Raw genomic sequence first — 25401 nt, forward strand, 5'->3', positions numbered from 1 at the left:
GCTTCTGTACAGCAAAGGACACCATCAATAGAACAATAAGGTATCCTACAGTATGGGAGAATATATTCATAAATGACAGATCCGATAAAGGGTTGACATCCAAAATATATAACAAGCTCACACACCTCAACAAACAAAAAGCAAATAATCCAATTTAAAAAATGGGCAGAGGAGCTGAATAGACAGTTCTCTAAAGAAGAAATTCAGATGGCCAACAGACACATGAAAAGATGCTCCACATCGCTTGGCATCAGAGAAATGCAAATTAAAATCACAATGATACATCACCTCACACCAGTAAGGATCGCCACCATCCAAAAGACAAACAATAACAAATGTTGGCAGGTTGTAGAGAACGGGGAACCCTCCTACAATGCTGATGGGAATGCAAATTAGTTCAACCATTGTGGAAAGCATTGTGAAGGTTCCTCAAAATGCTTAAAATAGAAATACCATTTGACCCAGGAATTCCACTTCTAGGAATTTACCCTAAAAATGCAGCAGACCTGTTTGAAAAAGACAGATGCACCCCTATGTTTATCCCAGCACTATTTACATTAGCCAAGAAATGGTTGCAATCTAAATGTCCATTAGTAGATGAATGGATAAAGAAGATGTGGTATATATACACAATGGAATATTATTCAGCCATAAGAAGAAAACAAATCCTACCATTTGCAACAATATGGATGGAGCTAGAGGGTATTATGCTCAGTGAAATAAGTCAGGTGGAGAAAGACAAGTATCACATGATTTCACTCATCTGTGGAGCATAAGAACAAAAAAAAAACTAAAGGAACAAAACAGCAGCAGAATCACAGAACCCAAGAATGGACTAACAGTTACCAAAGGGAAAGGAACTGGGGGGGATGAGTGGGAAGGAAGGGATAAGACAGGGGGAAAAGAAAGAGGGCATTACAATTAGCATGTAAAATGTGGTGGGTGGGGGTACGGGCGGGCTCTATAACACAGAGAAGGCAAGCAGTGATTTTACAGTATCTTACTGCGCTGATGGACAGCGACTGTGAAGGGATATGTGGTGTGGACTTGGTGAAGGGGGGAGCCTAGTAAACATAATGTTCTTCATGTAATTGTAGATTAATGATACCAAAATAAAAAATAAAAAAGAGAGGAAAGAAATGTAGATAAACCATTAGAGCAACAATCTCAGTAGCAAGTCTTTGCTTATTAAATAAATAAAACATTTAAATTTTTACACTGAAAAAAAAAAAACCCCACAATGAGATATCACCTCACACAAGTTGGAATGGCCACCATCCAAAAGACAAGAAATAACAGGTGCTGGTGAGAATGTAGAGAAATGGAAGCCCTCATGCACTGTCGGTGGGAAGGTAAAAAAGTTTAATCATTGTGGAAAGCAGTATGGGGGTTCCTCAAAGAATTGAAAATAGAAATACCATTTGACCCAGGAATTTCACTTCTAGGAATTTTCCTGAAGAAAACAAAATCCCTTATTCAAAAAGGCATATACAGCCCTATGTTTATTGCTGCATTATTTACAATAGCCAAGGTATGGAAGCAACCTAAGTGTCCATCAATAGATGGATAGATAGAAGATGTGGTACATATATACAATGCAACATTATTCAGCCATCAAAAAGAGAGAATTCCTGCCATTTTTGACAAGGATAGAACTAGAGGGCATTATACTAAGTGAAATAAGCCAGGTGGAGAAAGACAATACTATATTTCACTTACTTGTGAAATCTAAAAACAAATAAATGAATAAAAGAGCAGTAGACTCACAGATACTGAGAAGTGACTGGTGGTTACCATGGGGAGGGGTTCGGGCAGTTGGGTGGGGAGGGTGAGGGGGATAAAGGGGCACAAAAAATCTCAGTCATAATATAAGTTGGTCATGGGGATGGAAGTGCAACATGGAGAATATAGTCAATCATTCTGTAACATCTTCCTATGCTAACAGATAGTAACTGGACTAGTTGGGTGAGGATTTAATAATATGGGTAACTGTTGAACCTCTGTGCTGTATACTTGAAACCAGTGTAAGAATATATAAAAAGATTTTTTTAATGTGGATATTATGCTGACTCACATGAAAGAGCCTCTTTCTCAAAATCAGCTCTACCATATACCATAACTATGGGACTGCTAGCTCACTGCAGTCACAGGTTCCACCCACACTCAAAGGGAGGGAATCAAATAAGTATGAGGGCCCTTTGGGGCCATGTTAGGGTTCTGCCAATCACAGTGTGTGAAAACTGAAGAACACAAGGAAGGCCCTTAGTGGCAGAGACAGGCACATGGGTATAAAATCAAAGAAATATTTGCAAGAAACTTGGAGGATGATAGAGAATGCCCCCTTAAAGCATAAACTCCTAGTTTTAAGAAATATTTGAATCATTAACTTCCCTTTGAGAAAGTCTTGCTCAAATACGTGTTCTCCCTATTATCTCCACTTGGGTTTTTAGAAGGTTTCTCTGATTGTAGGTTCTTTGTGGTTGTAGGTGCCATGCAACCAAGAGGTCAATAATGAGTTCCCTTCCACTCCAAAATCAAAACCAAAAAATCCTGCTCATTATAAGATGACTTCATCCATATTCCACTTAAAAATATCTTTGAATCTATTCTTTACATTTCATAGAATTTATAACACTGCATCGAAATGAATAATGTCTGATATTGGTGCAGATGATTCAAATTACATAGCAACATCTAGCCACTGAATTATATTGTTACTCCTGATAATTTGATTATAATACCTGCATAATATTTATTTATAACTATAATATTTCAAGTAATATATTGAAGTCAAAGAAACAATTTAACTTTTATTCTTTACTTGTCTGATTTATATTCCGCAACATAAACCACTAGGAGATGTCTAGTCCCCACCTATAAAGCCTAAACCACAACACCCCTCCTCATAGCTTTGGTAGCTGCCAGTCCCCATGGAATCAAGTCCAGATTTTTTAAATGGCAGTAGATGCTTCCCACAATTATTCCCCAACCTACTTTTCCAAAGTCATCTCCCACCCACTGTACCCTACACTTCAGCTACTCTTGCTGTGCACCATCCCTTGAGCATGCCTTTGATGGAATGACTTCTCCCTGTACCAATGTTGGACATGCACAGTTGTTTCATGGATGCCACAGATTTGTACAGCTAAGAGATCATTTTAAGACTGTGTTGGTGAAGCACAGAGGCATCCTCTGTAACAGAGGGGGTCACCTTTCAGCTGAGTGTAATGCCTTCATTACCATGTTCTACTGGGAGACAGGCTGGTACTGTGGGCGAGAGTGACTGTGCCCCAGGGGTACATGCACACCCCAAACAGTGCATGAGATGACCCACTGAGGCAAAGAAAATAGTAAAACTTATATGTATTTTAATCTCAGCTTCATGTTTATATACTATTTTTGAATATATTTATAACATGTTAAGTACTGATAGAATAGATTGCATTACTTATAAAAACACATATTGCAGGTATGTTCATTCTTTTTTAGAGTTCACTTTATTTTCATGATATTTGCTTATGTTTGAGGTAATTTTGGTTTTGTTTTTTGTTTTATTAAGGTATTATTGATACACATGAAGGTTTTATGAAGGTTTCACATGAGCAACATTGTGGTTACAACATTCACCCATATTATCAAGTCCCCCACCCCACCCCTGCACTGCAGTCACTGTCCATCAGTGTAGTAAAATGCTATAGAGTCACGACTTGTCTTCTCTGTGCTATACTGCCTTCCCCGTGACTCCCCACACCATGTGTGCCAATCATAATGCCCGTCAATCCCCTTTTTCCTCCCTCCATCCTCACCCCCTGCAATCCTGCTACGCTTTGGTAACCACTAGCCCCATCTTGAAGTCTGTGAGTATGTTGCTGTTTTGTTCCTTCAGTTTTACTTTGTTGTTATACTCCACAAATGAGGGAAATCATTTGGTACTTGTTTTTCTCTGCCTGGCTTATTTCACTGAGCATAATACCCTCTAGCTCCATCCATGCTGTGGCAAATGGCAGGATTTGTTTTTTTCTCATGGCTGAATAATATTCCACTGTGTATATGTACCACCTCTTCTTTATCCATTCATCCACTGATGGACACTAAAGTGGCTTCTATATCTTGGCTATTGGTGCTGCGATAAACATAGGGGAGCATATGACTTTTTGAGTCTGGGATCTTGTTTTCTAGGTAAATTCCTAGGAGTAGAATTCCTGGGTCAAATGGTATTTCTATTTTTAGTTTTTTGAGGAACCTCCATATTGCTTTCCACAATGGTTGAACTAATTTACATTCCCACCAGCAGTGGAGGAGGGTTCCCCTTTCTCTGCATCCTCACCAGCATTTGTTATTTCTTGTCTTTTTGATGTTGTGAAGTGATATCTCATTGTGGTTTTAATTTGCATTTCCCAGATAATTAGCAATGTGGAGCATCTTTTCATGTGCCTGTTGGCCATCTGAATTTCTTTTCTTGGAGAAGTGTCTGTTCAAATCCTCCACCCATAATTTAATTGGGTTAGTTGCTTTTTGGGTGTTGAGGCATGTGAGTTCTTTATATATTTTGGATATTAACACCTTGTTGGATATGTCATTTACAAACATATTCTCCCATAATGTAGGATGCCTTTTTGTTCTACTGATGGTGTCCTTTGCTGTACTGAGCTTTTTAGTTTGATGTAGTTCCATTTGTTCATTTTTTGTTTCCCCTGCCCAAAGAGACATGTTCAAAAAAAGTTGCTCATGTTTATATTCAAGAGATTTTTGCCTATGTTTTCTCCTAAGAGTTTTATGGTTTCATGACTTACATTCAGGTCTTCAATCCATTTCAAGTTTACTTTTGTGTATGGAGTTAGACAATAATCCAGTTTCATTCTTACATGTAGCTGTTTTGCCAACACCAGTTGTTGAAGAAGCTGTCATTTCCCCCATTGTATATCCATGGCTCTATTATTGTATAATAATTGGCTGTATATGTGTGGGTTTATATGTGGGCTCTCTATTCTGTTCCATTGGTCTATGAGTCTGTTCTTGTGCCAGTACCAAATTGTCTTGATTACTGTGGCTTTGTAGTAGAGCTTGAAGTCAGGGAGTGTAATCCTCCCAGCTTTATTCTTCCTTCTCAGGATTGCTTTGGCTATTCAGGGCCTTTTGTGGTTCCATTTGGATCTTAAAACTATTTGTTCTAGTTCATTGAAGAATGCTGTTGGTATTTTGATAGGGATTGCATTGAATCTGTAGCTTGCTTTAGGCAGGATGGCCATTTTCACAATATTAATTCTTCCTACCCATGAGCACAGGATGTGTTCCATTTATTGGTATCTTCTTTAATTTCTCTCATGAGTGTCTTGTAGTTTTCAGAGCATGGGTCTTTCATTTCCTTGGTGAGGTTTATTCCTAGGTATTCTATTGTTTTTGATGCAATTGTGAATAGAATTGTTTTCCTGATTTCTCTTTCCTCTAGTTCATCATTAGTATACAGGAATGCAACAGATTTCTGTGTATTAATTTTGTATTCTGCAACTTTGCCGAATTCAGTTATTAATTCTAGTAGTTTTGGGGTGGATTCTTTAGGGTTCCTTATGTACAACATCATGTCATCTGCAAACAGTGACAGTTTAACTTCTTTCTTACCAATCTGGGTGCCTTTTATTTCTTTGTGTTGTCTGGTTGCTGTGGGTAGGTATGTCCACATTTTTTAACAATTGGAATGCATTATTTTAAAAGTCTGGAAACCAAAAAAAGGACTTTGGAATCCAAATAAAATGGTTTCTCATCACAACTCTAACCCCTTGAAGCTGTGTGACTTTAGAAAGTCACCTTAACTTAAACCACAATTTTCTTAAGTGTGTAATAGAAAAGTGAATACCTCAGAACTATTGTGAACATTAAAGGGGACATTTTGTTTAAAGTGATTAGCCCAATTCTTAACCTATAGTAATAACTTCATAAGACATTAATATTATCATTAATTATGTTACAGTATATCCTTGCAGTTGCCTAAAGAAACATGCTTATTGACGAGGTTTAGATCTGGAGCAAAGACACCAGTTTCTAAGCCCTAAGGAGGGCCCACCTGGTGCCCTGCTGATGGGATCATGATGGTACAACTGCTATGAAAAACAGTACAGTGGTCCTCAAAAAATTAAAATTGAACCGCCATACAATCCAGCATCCCACTGCTGAGAATATGTCCAAAAGAATTAAAAGCAGGGTCTATTTGCACGCCGTGTTCATAGAGGCCCTATTTACAACAGCTAAGAGATAGAAGCAACCCAAAGGTCCACTGGCAGACAAATGGACAAGCACAATGTGGCTTATACACATTTTAGCCTTAAAAAAGGAAATTCTGCCACACACAACAACATGGATGAACCTCAAGGACATCACACTAAGTGAAGTCTGTCAGGTTAAGAAATACTTTTTGATCCCACTTATATGCAGTCCCTACAATATCACACTCATAGAAATAGATGGGAGGATGGTGATTACCAGGGGCTGGAGGGAGGCGGAAGGCATACGGCATTGCAGTTTCAATATAAAAAACTTCTGGAGATCTGTTGCACAGCAGTGTCTATGTACATAATACTATTCAACTGTTAATCAAAAATGGTAAAAATGGTAAATTTTATGTTACATGGTTTTTATACACTACAATTTAAATACATAAATAGAATTATTATTTTTAAAAAAGAGTGCCCAATGTAGCTGCTAAACTAGCTGTTTTGTTTTGATAAATGAGAAAATCCCACCATGTGCTGTCCAGCTGGGAAGTGGTTTTCATTTATTCCATTCATCTTGAGCAACAAAAATGCATCACACATGATGCCAAGCACTGGAAATCAAATCCCTCCCTTCAAAAGATTTGGGGACAATTATCCAGTTATCAAGCCAAAGACATACTACGTGGTATGGCATGGCAAGTACATGATGGATTCAAGAGATACAAATTTGGCAGAATCAACAGCATTCTGTTGAGTACTGACTATACAGAGGAAAGAACGGGTAGGGACCTGGAACTCCCACAGATGTCTGGCTTGGTTAGGTGAGCAAACTGTGGTTTTTTTTCCCCCATGGAAAAATTTTGTGTTTTTCCATGGGGAAAGAGTACATTTTAAGAAGAGAAATCAACTTGGAGAACCTAAGATGGGAGAATGGAGAGAAGAAAATTTTATTTTTGGATGTGTCCAGTTTGAGGTGCTTTGAGATATGCTGGTGGAAACGTCCAGCAAAAACCCCACCTAGAGCTGATCCTCAGATTCGCACTGAGTCACCAGAACATAGAGACAACTGAAGCCACGGTGATGGTGATTACTCAGTCAGTAAGAAAAGGAATTCAAAACATATCTTAATGAAATTATGATATTGCAAGGATAAGGAGGTAAACCACCCATGAAATTTGGAAAAACAGACTTGCCTTAGAATTTTACAGAGCAGACAGAGTACTACAATGTTCTAGTGGAAAGATGAAATGAATTTTTCCTAGTTAAGTTGTCCTTTAGTTATAAAGACAAAGGACAAATATTTTTAACTGCATACAAACCTCAAAGAAAAGAACACATGAACCCTTCTTTAGAAAAAGATAGATGATCAGGAATCAAAGCTAATCAAGTGATGAATTAAATCAAAGAATATTCAGAAGAAAACCAGGTAAAAGAATGGACGATAAGCATTTAAATGAGAAGGAAAACAACTGAGAACCAAATTAGATACTATATCATAAATACAAAAACCTTCACAATAAAACAGTATGATATAATGTCACAAAATATATAATTATAATGTAATAAATATAAACAGTAACAAGGAGGTGAGAAGTGAAATAGGCTTGTTCCTCATTTACCACTGAAGAAAGTAAATTACACAGATAAAATTGAAATCTATATTTGAAAAAATATAGTTCAATTTCTCAGTGTTTTTCTTAATCCTTGCTATTAGCTTCAGAAATAAATGCTTCTGATGAGAAGTACTTATCTAATAGTACTTTTTTGAATTTCATGTATTTCTTTTTCTCATGTTACACTTTGATAGTGTTATATTTTATTCTTCTTACTTAAATCAGCATATAATAATCATTCTGTTTTTGGAAATTTTTTATGTCTGTCCATATCAATTATATCAAGTACTATATCTTTATATAGATATGTTTAGAGAGACATCCACAGTGATGCTCATAATTAGATAATAGTAGTTAAAGCTAGGTGGAGGATTTAGCATTTCTTAAATTTTTTTTTAATTTTTAACTTTTTAAAAAAATTGGAATGTATCTCTTTTACAAAAATGAAGTCATTTTGATTTTCTAGAAATGGCATAAGCAGAATATCTGAATAATACATAAGTACATACATACATATATCTTGTACTTTAACTCCTTGCAGTATGGTTTTGAGTTCATAACATATACCTAATTATAATAAAAAATTTATATCATGGTGTTCTTGCTTTCTTAATATTAGAGCAGCTTTTATTTTTAGCATTTACGATGTGCCAGACACATGCTATATGCTACATGCTTATGAATTACGAATTATTATTGTTACTGTTATCCAAAACTAGTTAGGCATTTACAAAGCGGAAACTGTGCTTCAGTTAAGAAACTCTCCCTTACTTACAGCTCCAGTATCTATCAAGTCCAGGATTTGAATCTTGCTCAAAAATCAATACTCTAACCACTCTGCCATCTGTGCTGCCCGTGAATTTTATCTGGTTATCTCAGGACTATGACAATGAACATGACCTAAAACATACTAGATTCACGTCAGTCTTTCCCATTTCTATATAAAAAGACTTAACAAATACAAGAACTGTCCAGGAAAGGTCTTTATGATCTTTAGACAGGGCTGAACTTCTTGGAAGTTAAGGGGCCGTCTCACTGTACTTGCTTCTTCAACTTTCCTCTATCTGTGCAAAGTCTAAAGTGTGATCAGCTGGCTCAGGAGATTGAGAGAATATAAATAAATGCTGTCTCACCCCAAGCCCACCGTGGTTACTAGCAAGACAAGGAAGAACCAATGGACAAGTCGAGAACTGGTATCTTAGGAGGTCAGTGGGGATAGTCTTTGTGCACTAATTTCCTCCTTAAATTCAAAGGAGTTATCTCTATAAGCCCCTTGCCCCTAAATACTCATGCCATACCAGCCTGTAGTAAAGGTACCCACTATTCCTGAGAGCCTTAACTGACACTGTGCTAGGGACTTACCATAGATGATTTTTTGCCTCACAACAACTCACAAAGAACCACTAAAGTCAGCTAATAAGCCACATTACCGAGATTCATGCTTGGTATCCACTTGACCCCAAAGATCTGTGCTATGGAGTGTCCCAAAATACCTGAATGAAGAGAAAAACGCATTAGCTATCAATAGTGATGCCCACTGAAGAAGTATAGGAAATAGGCAAAAATGTGCTTTTATCTGGATGACTACTATTGTGATTTGTCTGTGCATCAGACACATAATGTATCATAATATATAGCTGGCATGTTCCTTAGTAACAAATTCCAGATCAAGACCTAATATATGTGATGTGTGCCTCAGGCATGAAGGTAGGTCAAGTAGAAATGTACACAGATACCATATGAGGCATTACTTCATTCTGATGAAGCATAAAGAATTCATAACAAAAAACCAAAGCCAGGGAACTAGAAAGAAAAAAACCAACCAAACAAACCAGGCCATGAATATTCATTCTAATCATTGTACAGTAATCAATTGGCAGGATGCACAGCAAGAACAATATGAAATCTGGGGCTACAGATTGCAGAACTGAAAAAATCATCATTTTTAAATGACATAACCAAATATAATACATTTTCTTTTCAGGAAGAAAATTCATTTTTTGTTCCCTAGTGGAATAAATATAAGGAAAAAATACAAGAAAAGCCAAAATTAGACGAGGTGTCAGCTCCTACAAATACAGGTCAAGAAAAGCATTACTCACATAATTTGATTATACAATTTGGCTATTCACTACCTTGTTTATTTAAAACAAAAATGTGAGTTTAGCAAATTTCCCAATATTTTATATAGTGCAGTGGGCTTTTTAAAAATATGCAATGAATTAATCATTTTACTAATGGAAAGGTTTAATGAATTTTCTGGTTACTTTTTGAGTTTATCTTTCATAATATCAAGTACGATGTTTTGGTAGTTTAAATTGTAAGGGTAAGGCTTCAATTAATTGTTATCAGAAAACAAAATGCCAGTCAGGATGAAAACCTCAAAACAAACAAAACTAGAAACTACCATGATCAAAGATGTAAAATAGAGTAACCATAGTAATGCTTATTTAAACTGACTGCTAATTGAACATTTTTGGTAATCAACATCAGATATTTGCTGCATCTTTTTCAGAACTGTTCTGTTATCACTTCATTCTTCTAAACTTGACACCTTTAACAAAAGGACATATAAAAGTACGTAGTAATATGAAAGATCTCAGCAGCAATGCTCCACAAACTGCCTGTGTAAGCACAAGTGTGTGCGCGCACATAGGCACAGGTCGTAGTGTGTAAGCGCATGTGCGCATGCGCACACAGGCACGGGTAGTAGCGTGTAAGTGCACGTGCGTGTACATACAGACACAGGTCATATGCCAGACCTAAAATGGCTGAGCTGCAGCCTGTTGTTACTTGGTAAGCAAACGGTATCTCCTGGGCCTCAGAGTCATCTAAACAGTGACAGATATGTCCCTTCAGCAGTAGGCATGGCCAGGGCAAGTGATAAAGGGCATGTTTTAACCTTTTCCAATACTCCATATTTTTATTTTAAGTCAGTTGCCTCTTGATTTTATCCTCAGTTAAATTTAGACTTTTGGGGAAATAGCTTTTGCAAAGCTGCATTTATTCTTTTGGGAAAGAAGAGGTAGAAACAAGCTGGAGACTGAAACATAGCCCTGTTTCAACTAAGTCGCTGTGGTGTGTCTACTCTGTCCTGGTGCGGCTCCCCAGGTGCTCTCAGTCTCCCTTTCTCTCATTAAACACAGGCAGTTAATTAGCCCCAGCCTGTGCCCTCCCCTTTTTTTCTACCCCTTTTGCAACAGTAATGATGTCAAATTGCCGGCAGCCATGGGTTACTGCAAAGCAACATCAGCGCAAATCTCTGTCACCAGCAGCAAAGCCAGCCACGAACCTTCAAATCTCAAATAGCTAGAATGATGCTCAGTCTGCTTGAAAATACCATTCAGTATAAAGATACAGTACTTTATATCAACCAATATATACCCTTGAATTAAAAGAAAATTTTTCCTGTCTCTCTGGTGACTGTACTCCTGGTAGCATAAAGATCAACATTTTAAAGGAAGAAATCGCTTGAGATGTGGGAAAACACATGATAAAAGGGAATCTTTTATTTATTATTTAACGCATTGAAATGATGATTGGCTGTCTCTCAGAGAAGGAGGGGCTTCTAATTCTATGCGATGAGCAGCATAAAATTTCATAAAGAGCCACAGAAGAGCTCCTGAATTAAAAACCTCTTCAGCATTTCACAGCAGGCTTGAATAAAGAGCAGAGCTCTTAAATACTACATGGAAACAACTATTTAAGAATATCACCTGATGGAATACATCTTCTCCCTTAAATATATGGAATCTTTACTGAAAAGGAAACCCGTGGTACTTCATCATTAACCCTGGAGTCGTTACTCTACACTGGCTGGTCGTTTCAGCACTGACTCTTTAACAACCCGGCATTAATTTTTGAATGAAGATATAGGTATCTGAACGTGTGCATGTCGGTTTGAATTACTGGTATTCATACATACCTTAGTGCCTCTGTAATCCTTACAGAATTTATGTTACGCATAATTTTAATGTTTTAAGGGACCATCTGTTCATACACACGGTGCATGTAACATACCCCTACAAGTAGAAACCCACTGAGCCAACACGTTTTGCTGTGACAGGTAAACAGAGGGACTTAAGTTCAGCACAAAAGGAATGAAAAACTTCCCAGCCAGCAATTTAAAAAATATACGCATACAATAGCATTAAATTAAATCAGAGGTAAATATATCTTGTGATTATTTTATTCATTCAATTGACCCAGTTTTACCCAAAGAAAAATGCATTCTTAGGTTCTGAATTGTAATTTACTTTGTCTGAACAGTAAGTTGTTTTTTTTTTAACCAGGTTCTGAATGTTACCCCCAATACAAATGAATGGAAGCACTTCATTCTCTACAGCTGACTTGTGGCTCATGCAGCTGTAAATAAGCCTCGGTTCTAATCCATGCCCGTCTAGTCCTACTTAGTGAAGCGGGACAGCGATCTCCCCATTGTCTCTAGCAGCGCCGCATGCTAAGGAAAAGGCTGCGCGTCTATGGCTACTTCCTAGACACCTTCCAGCATAGCGCTTCTTTTTTAAAGAGCTCTTCTGTGTGTTTCCATTCCACCCTTATTTCCATGTCCTATTGTCCATATAAATTCCCAAAGAAAGACCTTTCACACAACTATCCCTAATCCTGGAAACCATTAACTGTTTTCCAAACCTACAAGTCCTCCAAAGAATCCTTTGAAAACCCTTTCATGCACGTATTTTTCAATTTAATATACCTCCGTTCAAGGCAGAATAGCTTTCAAGACATTCCTCTCTAGCATCCTCCACGCACACAGCCCGGGAGACAGCTGCCAGTAATAAGGAACGAAGCGAAGGAGCAAATGCCCCAGAAACCCCCACGCGAGGCAGATCAGCGCTGGACGCCAGGTGCCCTCCGCCGTCCCTGCTCCAGGCGGGCGGCCGCAGCGGAGGGGGAAGGGGACGCGGGCTGAGCTGCACCCCAGGCCCACTGCGGCCCGCAGCTCCCACCTTCTTGCAAAGGCAGTCGACGCTGCGGCTCCCCGACTTTACGTCTCTACCAGTGAGGCTGAGCCCCGAGCCGCGGAGCGGGTGCCTCGCAGCGCCGGGCTCGCAGCCTGGGGCCGCCGACCCGAGCGCCGCCGGGAGGCTGCGCCCACACCCAGCTCTTTGTTGCCCCTCGCGTTGCTGCGGCTGCATTTGCGGAAGGGGGACGCGGAGGGCGGGGACGGCGGCTCCAGCGCCCGCGGCGGTGCGCACGGCCGCCGCCGGATCTCCCGGAGTGACCGAGGCGGTGGAGCGCCCGGAGGCCCCAGGGCCTCAGCCAGACCCCGACAGCGACCGGGGGCCCTGCGCCCTGCCCGGCGCCGCAGCGGGCTTTGTGCCAATAAGGAGGCGCAGGCGACTATCGATCAGCATCATCTGTTCCCGGAGCGCGCGCCCCGGCTGCCGGCGCGGACCCCGCGCGTGGCCAAGGCGGGACGTGACAATGGCCCGGAGCGGGCGCCGGGGAGAGGCCGCAGTGGCTCGGCAGGCCCCTGGCGGACGGCCGCGCGGGCCGGGCACTCACCGCGGTCTTGACCGGCACGTACAGCAGCGGCCTGGCACCGCCCCCGCGGCCCTCGTCCGGCGGGCCCAGCTGGAAGCCCTTGGACTTGACCCAGAACTTAAATTTGGCGTTGTCCGTGGAGCTGGACTCGGAGCCGTTGAGGAGCTGGACGATGCGCTCGTATTTCCTGCGGGTCACCGTCTTGGTCTTGCCCGAGTCCCCGTACGTCCTGAGGCACCAGTCCTGGAACTGGCGGTACATGTCGCGCTCGCTCTCCATGTGCCGCTCGCGGCCGCCCGCCAGCTGCGCGCGCTCTGCGCACCTGTCCCCGGGCCGGGAGAGCGGCGGCCCCGCCGGAGCCCGCGGGGGCGGGGGCGGGGGCGGGTCGGGAGGGGGCGGGGGTCCGGCCGGCGCGACGGGCGGTCCCGTGCCGCCGGGTCCCGGGCTCTCCAAACGGCCTCGGCCGCGTCGCGCTCTTCTCGGCGTCCTCGCGATGGGCCTCTATCGCCGTGCGGCCGGGACCTTCCCAACAGCATCCGGCTCGCAGGGCTGGGCTGCGGCGTTAAGACCCCGCGCCCGGGGCGCTGGAAGCCCGATGCTGACGGCAGGTGGGCCCGCGCAGCGCCCGGGCTGGGTCCTCAGGACGGGCGCGGCGCTGCGCCGCCCCCGCGCCCTCCCCGCTGAGTCCAGGGCCAGCGCTGCGCCCTGGAGGCCGCGCCGAGCGCCTGCGAGCCCCGACGGGCACTGGCCGGCTCCGCTGCCTCCAGGGTCCACCCGCTCCGGTGTCTCGAGCGCGGCCGCTAGGCGACTGCGGAGGGAAAGTTCTCACCGGTCACGCTGTCAAGCCCATCAAAGCCCCGCTGCACGGGACAACATTAAGGCATTTTTAAAACGGCTTAAAATGTCATTTCTTCAGATGCGTTCAGGCTGAATTCCCGCCGGCAGATAGGTTCCAGGAGTTCAGTTCCAGAACTGGCCGAGCATCCGTGGAGATGCGGCGTGGCTCTGCAGGACGGACAGTGGTCCCCAGACAGACACCCGGGCCAGGGGCCGTGGGCGCACCCCCCAGGCCGCCGCTGGGTCCCCGGTCCCCACACAGGACTCTGCGGCTCTCTTCAACTGGGTACAAGGCAGCGAAGTTTATGATACAGATGCTTAAAACCGTGAAAATAAAATGCAGCAAGATCCATTTCCCTTGGCTCGGTTAGGTGGCCTTTCACGCAGTCGGTTTCGGACGTCTAGCCGGCCGCCGCGTCACGGACCCTGCGCGGCCAGGGTGAGTTCCTCTGGACGATGCGCTGGGGCGACCCGCTCCAGCGGCTGCTCCATCCAGGGCTCCCACCCGCCTGCTACCGAGCTGGGCACCGGGGCGCCCCCATCCTCCGCGCGCGGCGCCTGCGGCCGCTCCTCTTTATTTTCCCCTCCGCCGAGGCCGGCGCCCCGCGTCCGAGCCCACCCCGTCCGTCGCTGCCGTCCGCAGGACCGAAGCCCGGGAACGCCGGGGTCGACCCTCGGCGCCGCAGCGAGTCCCAGCACGTGCACAGGGCCCGCAGCTCCCGCAGCGCGGGCTGGGCGCGCCCCCGGAGGCCTGTAGCGGCGGAGCGGCCCGCGCGCCAGACCCCTCGCCTCGCGCCTCACCCCGCCCCGCTCGCTCCCCTCTCCGCCTCCCCGCCCGGCCCTTCCGAGCTCTCTGATTGGCCAAGGGGACAAAAGTTTCTGTGGAGACGGCTGGGCGCTGACGTCACGGGCAGAATTGTCCCATTTAGGGATCCCGGGGGCAGTGCGCATGCTGCAGGCTGCAGGTTAGAGGCGGGCGGAGGTAGAAGCGGCCGGGCGGCAGCCAGGTGGCGGAAAGGAGCACTCAGCATCCAGGTGGGGGACGACTCCAGCAGGGTTTCCATGGAGATTCCTCCGGGTCTAGCCTAAAAACAGCAGATCAGCTGACACCATTAGCTCAGGACCTAATTACTGCTTATTGGAGCAACAAATGAAGGAGAGGGCCAGCTGCAGGGAAGAGTTTTACCCCACCCCCAAGCTCCTTTCTACCCTCAGGCGCTCTTGTCCCGGTGAATTCTCATTAACTTGTAAGATTAGCTACAACAGCTCCCCTTCTCCAGAGGCCACCCTGACTGCTTTTATTATTATTTTCTTCTTTTGTACCAAAAAATTTTTTTGCTAAAATAAATCAGTTGTCCTGAGCCCTTGAATTTTTACCCAGTAAATATCTATTGGACCAGGAGAGCTGAGAGTCCATCCCCAGCAGGAGCCACGGTTGATGTAATGTAACTGGGGGTGGGGAAAGTGTCACTTGCAGTTTGTTGAACTGGACATTTATCTTTAGGCTTCTCCCATTTTTAAAAAATTGTCAATATCTTAAATACATAAATATTTGGAACAAGCAGTTGGACAGAATATTTAAATCACCCTTTCGGTGTGGTATGCCTCACAGGAATACTCTTTACAAGGGTCCCTCGTGGCATCAGACGCAGAGGATGATTCCAAGTGGCGAGATCTAGATTTTGTTGTATATTGGTCATGTTTCCTATATTCTGGAATTACAGTCGGTCCTAGAGTAGGTCATTCATTCAAGAGTAAGGTTATAACTTACTATTCACAATTTCAAAATTATTTTTGGTAATCTCTTTTATGTGAAATCTCACCCCATCTCATCTACCCACTCAAGTACTTTGAGATCTATAAAGCCCTCCTCCTTGACTACGTAAGTTAAAACAGTCTGTCTCAACTCCTCAAGATAGTGTCTTTCAAACAGTTTTTAAACCTTGCCTCATAGTAAGACGTATTTTACATTGGCATACAGTGCATACATCTGTCCTCCAAAAATTTTAATGAAAAAATAGTTTATTACATGCAATATACACTGATATTTACCATTTTTATCCCATTTATTATTATTATTTATTATTATTATTATTATTATTATTTGGTAGAGTGTGGTCCTAACCCAATAAATTTATTCTATGAGGCAGCACATGATGGCACTTGTAGTTTGGGAAACATTGTTTTATATCATAAGAGCTATATTTCTCCTTGTACTATACTTATATTTTCTTGTTTTCTAAGTAGCTCCAGCACAATGAACAATGTACATAATAAATGCTTAGTAAATAAATGTTGAGTTAATAAAGGAAGGAGAAAGAGAAAAAGGGAAGAAATAAGCAGGTAGGCAGAGTCTTTGTCCACCCCTGGTGGTGGCTTTTGCTGGGTGGTGCTTGAATGGAGTTGGTCCTCATGTAAGGAAATTCCAGGGCCTTCCCACATATAAATGTTCACTAGACTTATGATTATACTTGACACCCTATGGAAATCATAACACTTTAGGCATAAAGAACTCATAGAATACAGGCAAGTATTTCATCAACCCCGCAGCTACATTAATTAAATTTGACATAAAAGCAAAAAAAAAACACAAAAATTAAAACAAATCATACAAGATGCATTTTTTTAGAAGGTAGAGGTAAACCATTAACCATAGACAGCGAACATTCACTGGATTAAAGGACAAGAAAGTCCCAATGTCTTAAGGGCCCAGCATCCCAGAGCCTTGTGGATTCTCAGGTCTCCATGGAGTCCAAGGTGTCCTCCGTTCTGCACATACTCATGATTAATTGTGCAGACTGAGTCGATATCATTTACCATATTTTCTTACTTAAAAGTGTAAACACCTGACAAAACCTAAACCTGCTTCAGCAACTCACCCCAGATTCATTTCTCTCCTTTCAGCCTTTCTAGAACCAGGTCTTCCCAGTTCTGCCTGGAGATCCTTACCAGAACTTTACCTCAGCTGTGTGATTCATGTGACTAGGGTATCTGGAACTGAATCTGGTGTCGCCCAAGACACTTTCTTCAGAACTGCCTCTCTACAGAGCATCTCTCTCCAGAAAATGACTCTTCACCCCCATACCTGAATGCCAGTTCCTAATCCTTGTCCAGGGTCCTGCCTGCTATTTATAGGGAGAGGAAGTCAGAATTGTTACATCATAAAATTGTCTTTTAGTTAAGGATAACCCAAATTTTAAGTGATAGTCAACATGATTTTGTTATGAAATGAAATTTCTTCCAACCTTATGGTCAGTTTATATACGACATTTTTAAAAATCTGGAAGAACTTTCATTTTAGTATCAATCGCAAATACTCATCAACACAACACACTCATCAGCAGAATGTTACAGGCAAACAACATACAATCTGTAATCATAAGGGTTCAGAGAAGAAACAAGCCTTCATTTGTCCATCCATGTGATCCTGCTTCCATTCGACAAATATTACTGGGTGCCAATTATTCTGATAGACTCCAGTGTTAAAGCAGTCAATAAATAAGACAGTTGTACATGTATGGTCCTCATCTAATGGAACTTAAATTTTCCTAAAGAAAACAGATAAGAAACAAGGAAATAAATAATTAGCACTTGAGATAAGTGCTAGGAGGGGAAACCTGGTGCTGTAATAGAAAACAGCAGTAGATGGAGGGGCGTGGTGATCCCGGAAACACCACGAGACCTGAAGAATGCAAAGGAGTAGACCATGAGGAGAAGCAGGAAGGCACGTACAGTCACAGTACACGGGTCCTAAGGCAGACACCCTTGGCATGTTGAAAAAACAGAGACCAGTGCAGCTGGAGCTTATGGAGCTTGAAAGAGAGAGATGGGGTATGAAGTGTAAGTAGTCTTCTGCAGCCTGATCTTGTAGGACAGCGCTTGCTATGGTAAGGAGTCTGCATTTTATATTGTCTAGTGGGAAATCAATAAAGGTTTAAAGCAGGAGAATTACACTATTGGATATGCATGTTTCTGTTTCTTTGGATACTTTGAGGAGAAAAGATTGGAATGGGGCAAGCTCAGGAGCAAGAAGACCCCGTAGGAAACCTGCAGTAATTGTAATAGCTTAGGTGAAATATGATGATGATGGATTAGAAAGGTAATGGTTGAGGCAGAGGAAGAAAATGACTCATTAAAGATGTGTTTTAAAGCTAGAAGATGGCTTGCTGGTGGACTGCATGTAGCAAGAGAGGGAAAAGACTGAGTCAAGGATGATCACATGACTTCTGGCTCTAACAGTAAGGCCAGTGAGGCCACTGACTTGGGGAGTTTGAGGAAGAACAGATCGGGAGTCGGAGGCTGGGGTAGGAGCAGAAGCTGGTTGACATGCAGAGGCACAAACAAAGAATTTAATTTCAGAGAAGTTAAATTAGTTGTTGACGTGGGCATTTGAATATAGGAGCTTAAACTTCAGAGAAAAGTCTGGGCTGCAGACATAAACACAAGAAATTTAAAGCCATAGGAATAAATGACATCACCTTTACCCACATTTCTCCACCCCCCAAAAGGGAAAGCTTCCATCTTTTGATACTGGTTTTGGATAAACTGATACCGTACGACTAGAACATCATGTGCTGAGTAGCAGAAGCTGGCTCCTATTGGTGTGACACTGGCCATGGGAAAGCCTGAGGGAAACAGCCAAGACATTTGCATCACTCCTTGACTAGACCTAAATTGTTAGTGAGTTCCAAAATTTGTGTGGCCTTAAAATCATTTAAAATTTTAAAAGAAAAGATTAAAAGCTTTGGTTAGAACGAGTCTAGATTGGACCAGGTCCTGGAGGCTCTAACAGGAATTGAGAATCTGAAGGTGGCCTATGAGCAGATCTTTCATTGGCAACGTCCAGTAGAGACTGTCTACCGAGCTAAGTCACTGAAACTGGAGCCTTAGCTGCATTAGAGGTCCTGATGGATGCTAATTTCTACTTTGAAATCTGGAAGTTCTGAACATCATTATGCATTCAGATGCTAAACAGTCTATTAATAACTCTTCCAAGGAAAAGGAATTTGTAAGGAAGCAAATGGCCACCTCAACAAGCAATCTGATTACCATATAGCATGGTACATTTCAAAATGAAAAGCAGAAATGCATAGCTTGAGTGGATAGGGAAATTTGGGACTACATAAAAAGTGTCAAAATCTGATTTTATTAGGTGACTTCCATTCTATTGACCCTTCTCCCAAACAATTTTGAAAATAGCCTATGTTCAGTATGCTGTAGCCATCTTTTGGTTCAGAAATAAACGCTTTTGAGAGAATTAAGATATTGTCCTGATCTTTAGCTGTCATTACTAAGAAGACATAGCAAAATACATTTCCTTTTATTTGTAAGATTTAAGTATCTTTATTCATTTCCCAACCTAAAGAAAAAAGACTAGAAATTTAATGATTGTTGTTTGGTTCCAAACTGACTGAAATTTATGTTTGGTATGATCACCATTAAATATGATACACTGGTCAGAAGTACCCTAAGTACTTAGCGTGAAAAGTAAGAGCAAATTAGATTTGACAGTCTAGTGGATTTGCCTAATTTCTCTTTAATTCCTACCTTTACCATCTCCATATGAGCAAGTCCATGCTACATCCAGTTGCTGCATTTTGACAGCCACATATGGGTTCATTCAATGTTTACCCAGCCAACATTTTCATCTAGCTATTACACTATGATAAAATCCAAAGCTAGCAGTCTGGTGTTCATGTCCCTTGTAAAGAGAAGAAAATTCATTTTTCCTGCCCCAAATATTGCTTTATGTCCCACTAGCCATATGGCTTATCTGTTCTTCCAAAATATGTCTTAAAACAGTAATCCACATATTCATCTTTGACTCATTGGGCAGCACTGTTGTAGAATTTCTACATTACTTTCAAAATAGGCACTTTGTCATGGAAAATAAAAACACCTTTGGGAAGAGAGAAAATTGCATCTCTGCCCAACTCCTATTATTTCCAGTTTTTTAATAAATACTTCCAGTTCTTACTCTGGTTTCTGTTTAGTGGACCAACTGATATCTTACCATCACTGTCTAGCCCTTACATATTATTTATAATACATTGCTTATCATTGTAGGACATTAGTTTAACTTTCAGGATAAAAATGACAAGAACAGACACAGAGATTTCTTGTCTAAAACCATAGACTAGAAATAGTTTTCACAGAAAGACATCTGAGTTCAAACATCAGAATCTGTAAAATAACTGTAATAATGCTAAAATACTGTCCTTTGTAAAAAGGAAAGCTGACAGATAATTACCCTGAGTTTCCCTGGGACTAAACTAACAGGCATTGAAACACAAATCAGGAAAAGTTTTCGATTTCCCTTTTCTTTTCTCTTTTAAAATGAACATCACCCAAATCACCAGGAAACTCTTTAATTAGGCTTCTTGACCATTTTGAGGTTCTAAAAATTTAAGTTTTTTAATAGTGCATATTGAGTTTTGGGAATGAGAATTAACTTTTCAAAAAAGAAGTGTTTATCTTATATGCAAAATACCTCTTTGGAAATTCAATTTAAACTGTCCTCTTTGATGACCCTGCTGTCCTGGAAAAGCAAAGCACCAGCATGGAGGTGACAACTTCCATTCACCTTAATGAATCGTGAATTTTAGATTGACCTGACCATGAAGCAGAGCTTCACATACTGTGTGTGACACACAAATCACCTGACAAAGCAGACAGCATGATTTATTAGGGACACTCTCATTAGATACAATGAAGCTATGAGCCAAGCAAACCTTTCAGAGTCATTTAGTTATTACTTTATAATTTGGTGTGATGATTGGAACAAACCCACCTACAGGGGGAAGATGGAGCAGGTCTTTGAGGATTAGTGGTAGAGAATGGTTCACAAAGACAGCTATGCTTCTGAGTATATTTATGTGCATATATGCTCTTATAGAAAACACATATAAATGCATTTTGAAACAGTAATAGTCCTTGAAATCTTGGGACTTCTCTGACTCGGATAAAGTTATCTGAGCATACCAGTTTGTTGGAGTATCAAATTTACTAAATTCAAAAAAAAAATGCAGTGATGCCATGCCTTACACATTTTTAAATCTTCCAAAAACATTCATTTGACCATTATTTATAGCAGAAAACTATATCATTTATAAGTATCAATCAGTTAATTAAGGAATATGTATGATGACATTGGCTCACTTTCCTATTAACACCCATGAAGGTAAAGACATAGTATTGATTTATAAGTTTAAGGATAAAATTAATGTGGATATCTGCTTCTAGTGCCATGGATGACCAGAGACTGTAAGAGGGCCTTCATCAAGAAAACAACTCGAGGATGCATAAGGCATAGCTCTGGCTGTATACTGGGCTTGCAGGATGCCGGAAAAGCACCTCCTGAAATGTCTATGGAAAGCTGATCAGTGAACACCTAAGGGGCTGTGTTATCTTCTGAGCAAAGTCAATACCAACATTACAGCAGGAAGAGTGAGCATTAGATTGGTAGCCCAGTTACAAGAGCTGTGCCTGAAGCTGCTGTTTTAAGCCAGAGACACTTGAAGGGGCTAAAATAGTTATGGATTTCCAACTAGCTCATAGAAAAAGTGAATATAAATTCTCTGTAGAAGAAAACATCCACAATTTGAGTAAACAGGTTTGTCTCAGATTAAGATCAACCAAATACAAGCGTATAATTATAAACATCCAAAACCAGGAAAACCAACTACCATCTAATAAAAGCACAAGCAACAAGAATAGAAGTAAACTCCGAAGATTTTATTCAAAACCAGACAAAACTAATTTATGGTGGCAGATGTCAGGATAGTGGTTACTCAGGATGTAGTGACTGGAAAGGACACTATGAGGGTTTCTAAAATGCCAGCAACTATATGTTTCCTATTCTATGTGCTGAATATACAGATGGTTTGCTTTGTGAAAAGCCACTGATCATACTTAATTGTGAGAATTAGGCACTTTTTCCATAAGTTTCAGAACAAGGAAAGATTGTCCCATCCTACCTCTCCTATTCAACCTTGTATTATAACTCCTAGCTAATGAAGTAAGATTTCTTTTAAAGGATGGAAGAAAATAGAAGGTACAAAAAATAGGAAGGAAAAAACAAAACTATCTTTTTCACAGATGGCAAAGTTGCCTAGGTAAAAAACCATAAATAATCTATAAACCCAAATGCCTGGAATAAATAAGCAATTATAGCAAGATTGCAAAATACCAGGTCAATATATATAAAAGCCAGTTTTCCTATAAAGCAGCATGTGAAATTTTAAACACTTTTCATGTGAAATTTTAAAAATACCATTTATGCTAGCACTGAAAACCTATGAAATTCTTAAGCATAAATCTAAAAATATACAGCATCTATATGCAGGAAAGTACAAAACTCTGAGTTACTTTGTAGAAATTAATAAATTGTAAGTTACATAAAAGGCAAAAGACCTAAGTAGCCAACAGTTTAAAGAAGAAGGAAAACAAAGATATAGGAGATACAAGACCCAATTTCAATGCTTATTATAAAGCCACAATTGAGACAGTATGGTACAGACTAATGAATAGACACATAGATCATCAGAACAGAATAAAAACCCCAGAAGTCCATCAAGCAAGTGTACTGACAGAAGAGAAATGGCAACTGAATGGAGCAAAGATATTCTTTTCAACAAACAATGCTGGGACAACTGGACACGCATATGCAACGAAAAAAAAGAACCTAGATAGAATTTAAACTTTACATGAAAATTAGCTGGGAAAATATCTAGAACTTTATGTAAAATCTAAACCTTTAAAACTTCTAGAAAAAAAAACAGAGAAAATCTATGTGACCTTCAGTTAGTTTTTAGATACAACACCAAAATCATGATCCATGAAAGAAAAATGTAACTTGGACTTTATTAAAAATAAAACTTTCTGCTCTATGGAAACACTGCTAAGAGAATGAAAGACAAACTGCAGACCGGGAGAAAAGACTTGCAAAACAGGTATCTGATAAAGGACTTGTACCCAAAATACATAAAGAATTCTTAAAACCCAACAATAAGAAAGCAAACAATACAATTAAGAAATGGACCAAAAACCTAAACGTATGTCCCTCCCAAGAAGGTAAACACATGGCAAGTGCACATATGAGAAGACGCTCGATGTCATTTGTCATTAGTGAATTGTAAATTGAAACACAAAAGATACCACTGCACATCTGTTAAAATGGCTAAATCAAAAAATCTAATACTAACAGCTGGTGAGACTGTGGAACAACAGGAATTGTCATTCAAGTGACAGGGCTGGTGGGAATGCAAGACGGTACAATCTCTTTGAAAGATAGTTTGGTACTTTCTTGCAAAGCAAAACCTAGGTTTGCCATATGACCCAGCAATTGAACTCTTAGGCTTCTACTCAATTGAAAGTCTGTGTCCACACAGAAAACTACCTGCAGAAGTTCATACCAACCTAAGGGAACTAGAACAATCAACACAATATTGAAGAAAATCAAAGTTGGAGAACTTACATTATCTGATTTTAAGTCTCATTATAAAACTACAATAATCAAGAAAGCATGCCTTTGGTAAAAGAACAGACACACAGATCAATGGAAAAAAGTAGCCCAGAAATAGATCCAAACAAAATACAACTGATTTTTGCAAAAGTGCAAAGACAACCTAGTGGAGAAAGGTGGTATTTTCAGGACATTGTGTTGGAACAACTGGACACCATATGCATAAACATGAACCTAGACACAGACCTTATGTTTTATACAAAAATTAACTTAAAAATGGATCTTTCCATTGCAAATATCTTTATTTTATTGACTTCTAATTTAATTCCATGTGCTCTGAGGACACTCTCTGTACAATGTCCATTCTTATCCAAATTTAAGGTGTGTTTTATGACCCAGAATGTGGCTTATTTTGGTAAATGTTCCAAGTATGAGCTTGGAAAGCCTTTATTCTGCGTTTTATGAAAGCCACTGAAAACCAAAGGGTTCCTGGGGCTGTGCGGACCATTTTATCTTTAATGACCTACACCTGCTCTATAACCACAGAGAAAGAGGCAGTGAAGTATGCAAGAATGTAGTGAATTCATCTATTTTGCCTTCAGTTTTGTTCTGGGGCCATGTTTGCAGACTGTCTGAGCAGCGTGCACGTTAGGGACTGTTATGTGCTGTGGGGGACAGGCCGCCATGCATCGTGGAACGCCCCTCTTTATCCATCGCGATTTCCTCCTCCCGAGAACTTGGCGAGATTCATGGAGTGAATGGCCAGGAGAGTGCAGGGGACTTCTTGAGCCTGTGGCCTCCATGAGCTTCTCACTCCCAGACTAGTCCACTCTCAGCCTCTAGCAGCTCATAAAATTACCTTTTATGTGTTTTTACCTCTTTATGATTAGTAACTTCTGTTCCAGTTAGCAAATCTTAGCTGTATCTAGCTGCATCTAGATTTCAGGCTGCAGATTTGCCCTGCAGCCTCAGTTGTCTGATGAGTCCAAGAAAAGTAATTGGTTTTTAGCTTGTCCAGCCTTTTCTTGTTGCAAGTATAGGAGTGAGGATTCCCAAATACCTCACACACCAGACTTGCCCTAGCCCATTTGGGCAGCTATAACCGAATACTACAGACTAGGTAACTTAAGAGAAACAGACCTTTATTTAAATCCCAGCTTTGCAGGACAGAAAGCCCAAGACCAAGGCGCCCACATGGGCACACTCTCGTGAAGGCCCTCCTCCCGGACACAGCTGACGCCTCCTTGTGCCCTCGCGTGGTGAGAGGCTAGGGATCCCTCTGGGGTCTTTTCTGTAAGGCACTAAACCCATTCACGAACACTCCGCTCGCATGACATAGGACCTCCCAGATGTCCCACCCATTAACAATACCAACATTGGCATTAGGATTTCAAGTTCACCTGAAAATAGTTTACAGTTTCCACTATTTATACTCTAGTTTAGCAACTGGGTTAAAATGAAGTTAAAAATGAGCTTTTTTATTGGTCTTTATGTTCAACTATATTATATGCACTAGAAATAACAGCGATGTAGTGATACATTAATCCTACAATTTCAAGTTATTTTCTAGACCGGTGTTTGCCAAAGGGTAGTCCACCCAAAAAGTCTCACCCAAAAAGTTTTAGAAAAGCAAATTCTTACACCCCTACCCCAGACCTACTGAATCAGAAACTCATGAGGGTAGAGCCAAAGAATCTTCATTTTAACAAGCCCTCCAGTCGCTTCTGACGCCATCTCAAATTTGAAAGCCAGATCAACACTAAGTTATAATTAC

General features: G+C 41.1%; 2 protein-coding genes across 8 annotated transcripts in view; one reads left to right on the top strand and one right to left on the bottom strand.

Moving 5' to 3' along the window:
* Positions 1-13709, bottom strand: part of NOL4 (nucleolar protein 4) — a 383263-nt gene extending 369554 nt beyond the window's left edge. For 2 of the 5 annotated variants that reach the window (XM_073212740.1, XM_073212739.1), the window contains exon 1: positions 13349-13708. In XM_073212740.1, the coding sequence (XP_073068841.1) occupies positions 13349-13606 (258 nt within the window). In that variant the 5' untranslated portion in view covers positions 13607-13708. Of the gene's footprint in view, positions 1-9252; positions 9316-12536; positions 13168-13348 lie in introns of those variants that run through there. The other 3 variants (XM_073212744.1, XM_073212741.1, XM_073212742.1) reach the window with 3 other exon arrangements.
* On the top strand, positions 13460-25039 carry LOC140843395 (uncharacterized). 3 transcript variants are annotated; one of them, XM_073212745.1, is made up of 2 exons: positions 13460-13582; positions 14244-17037. In XM_073212745.1, the coding sequence occupies exon 2, from the start codon at positions 14621-14623 to the stop codon at positions 15251-15253; it is 633 nt and encodes a 210-aa protein (XP_073068846.1). In that variant the 5' UTR covers positions 13460-13582; positions 14244-14620; the 3' UTR covers positions 15254-17037. The 3 variants fall into 3 exon arrangements, with proteins under 3 accessions (XP_073068846.1, XP_073068847.1, XP_073068848.1); XM_073212746.1 differs by lacking the exon at positions 13460-13582 and adding an exon at positions 21407-25039 and having other exon boundaries at positions 13718-15199; XM_073212747.1 differs by lacking the exon at positions 13460-13582 and adding an exon at positions 17069-19284 and having other exon boundaries at positions 13718-15199.
* Positions 25040-25401: the final 362 nt, after the last annotated feature.

This window comes from Manis javanica, chromosome 9 (assembly GCF_040802235.1).
Source record: "Manis javanica isolate MJ-LG chromosome 9, MJ_LKY, whole genome shotgun sequence".
NCBI lineage: Eukaryota > Metazoa > Chordata > Mammalia > Pholidota > Manidae > Manis > Manis javanica.

Bases quoted from the DNA above. Each gene is read 5' to 3' on its own strand.
- LOC140843395 (XM_073212745.1), top strand. From the start codon at position 14,621: ATGCGCTGGGGCGACCCGCTCCAGCGGCTGCTCCATCCAGGGCTCCCA.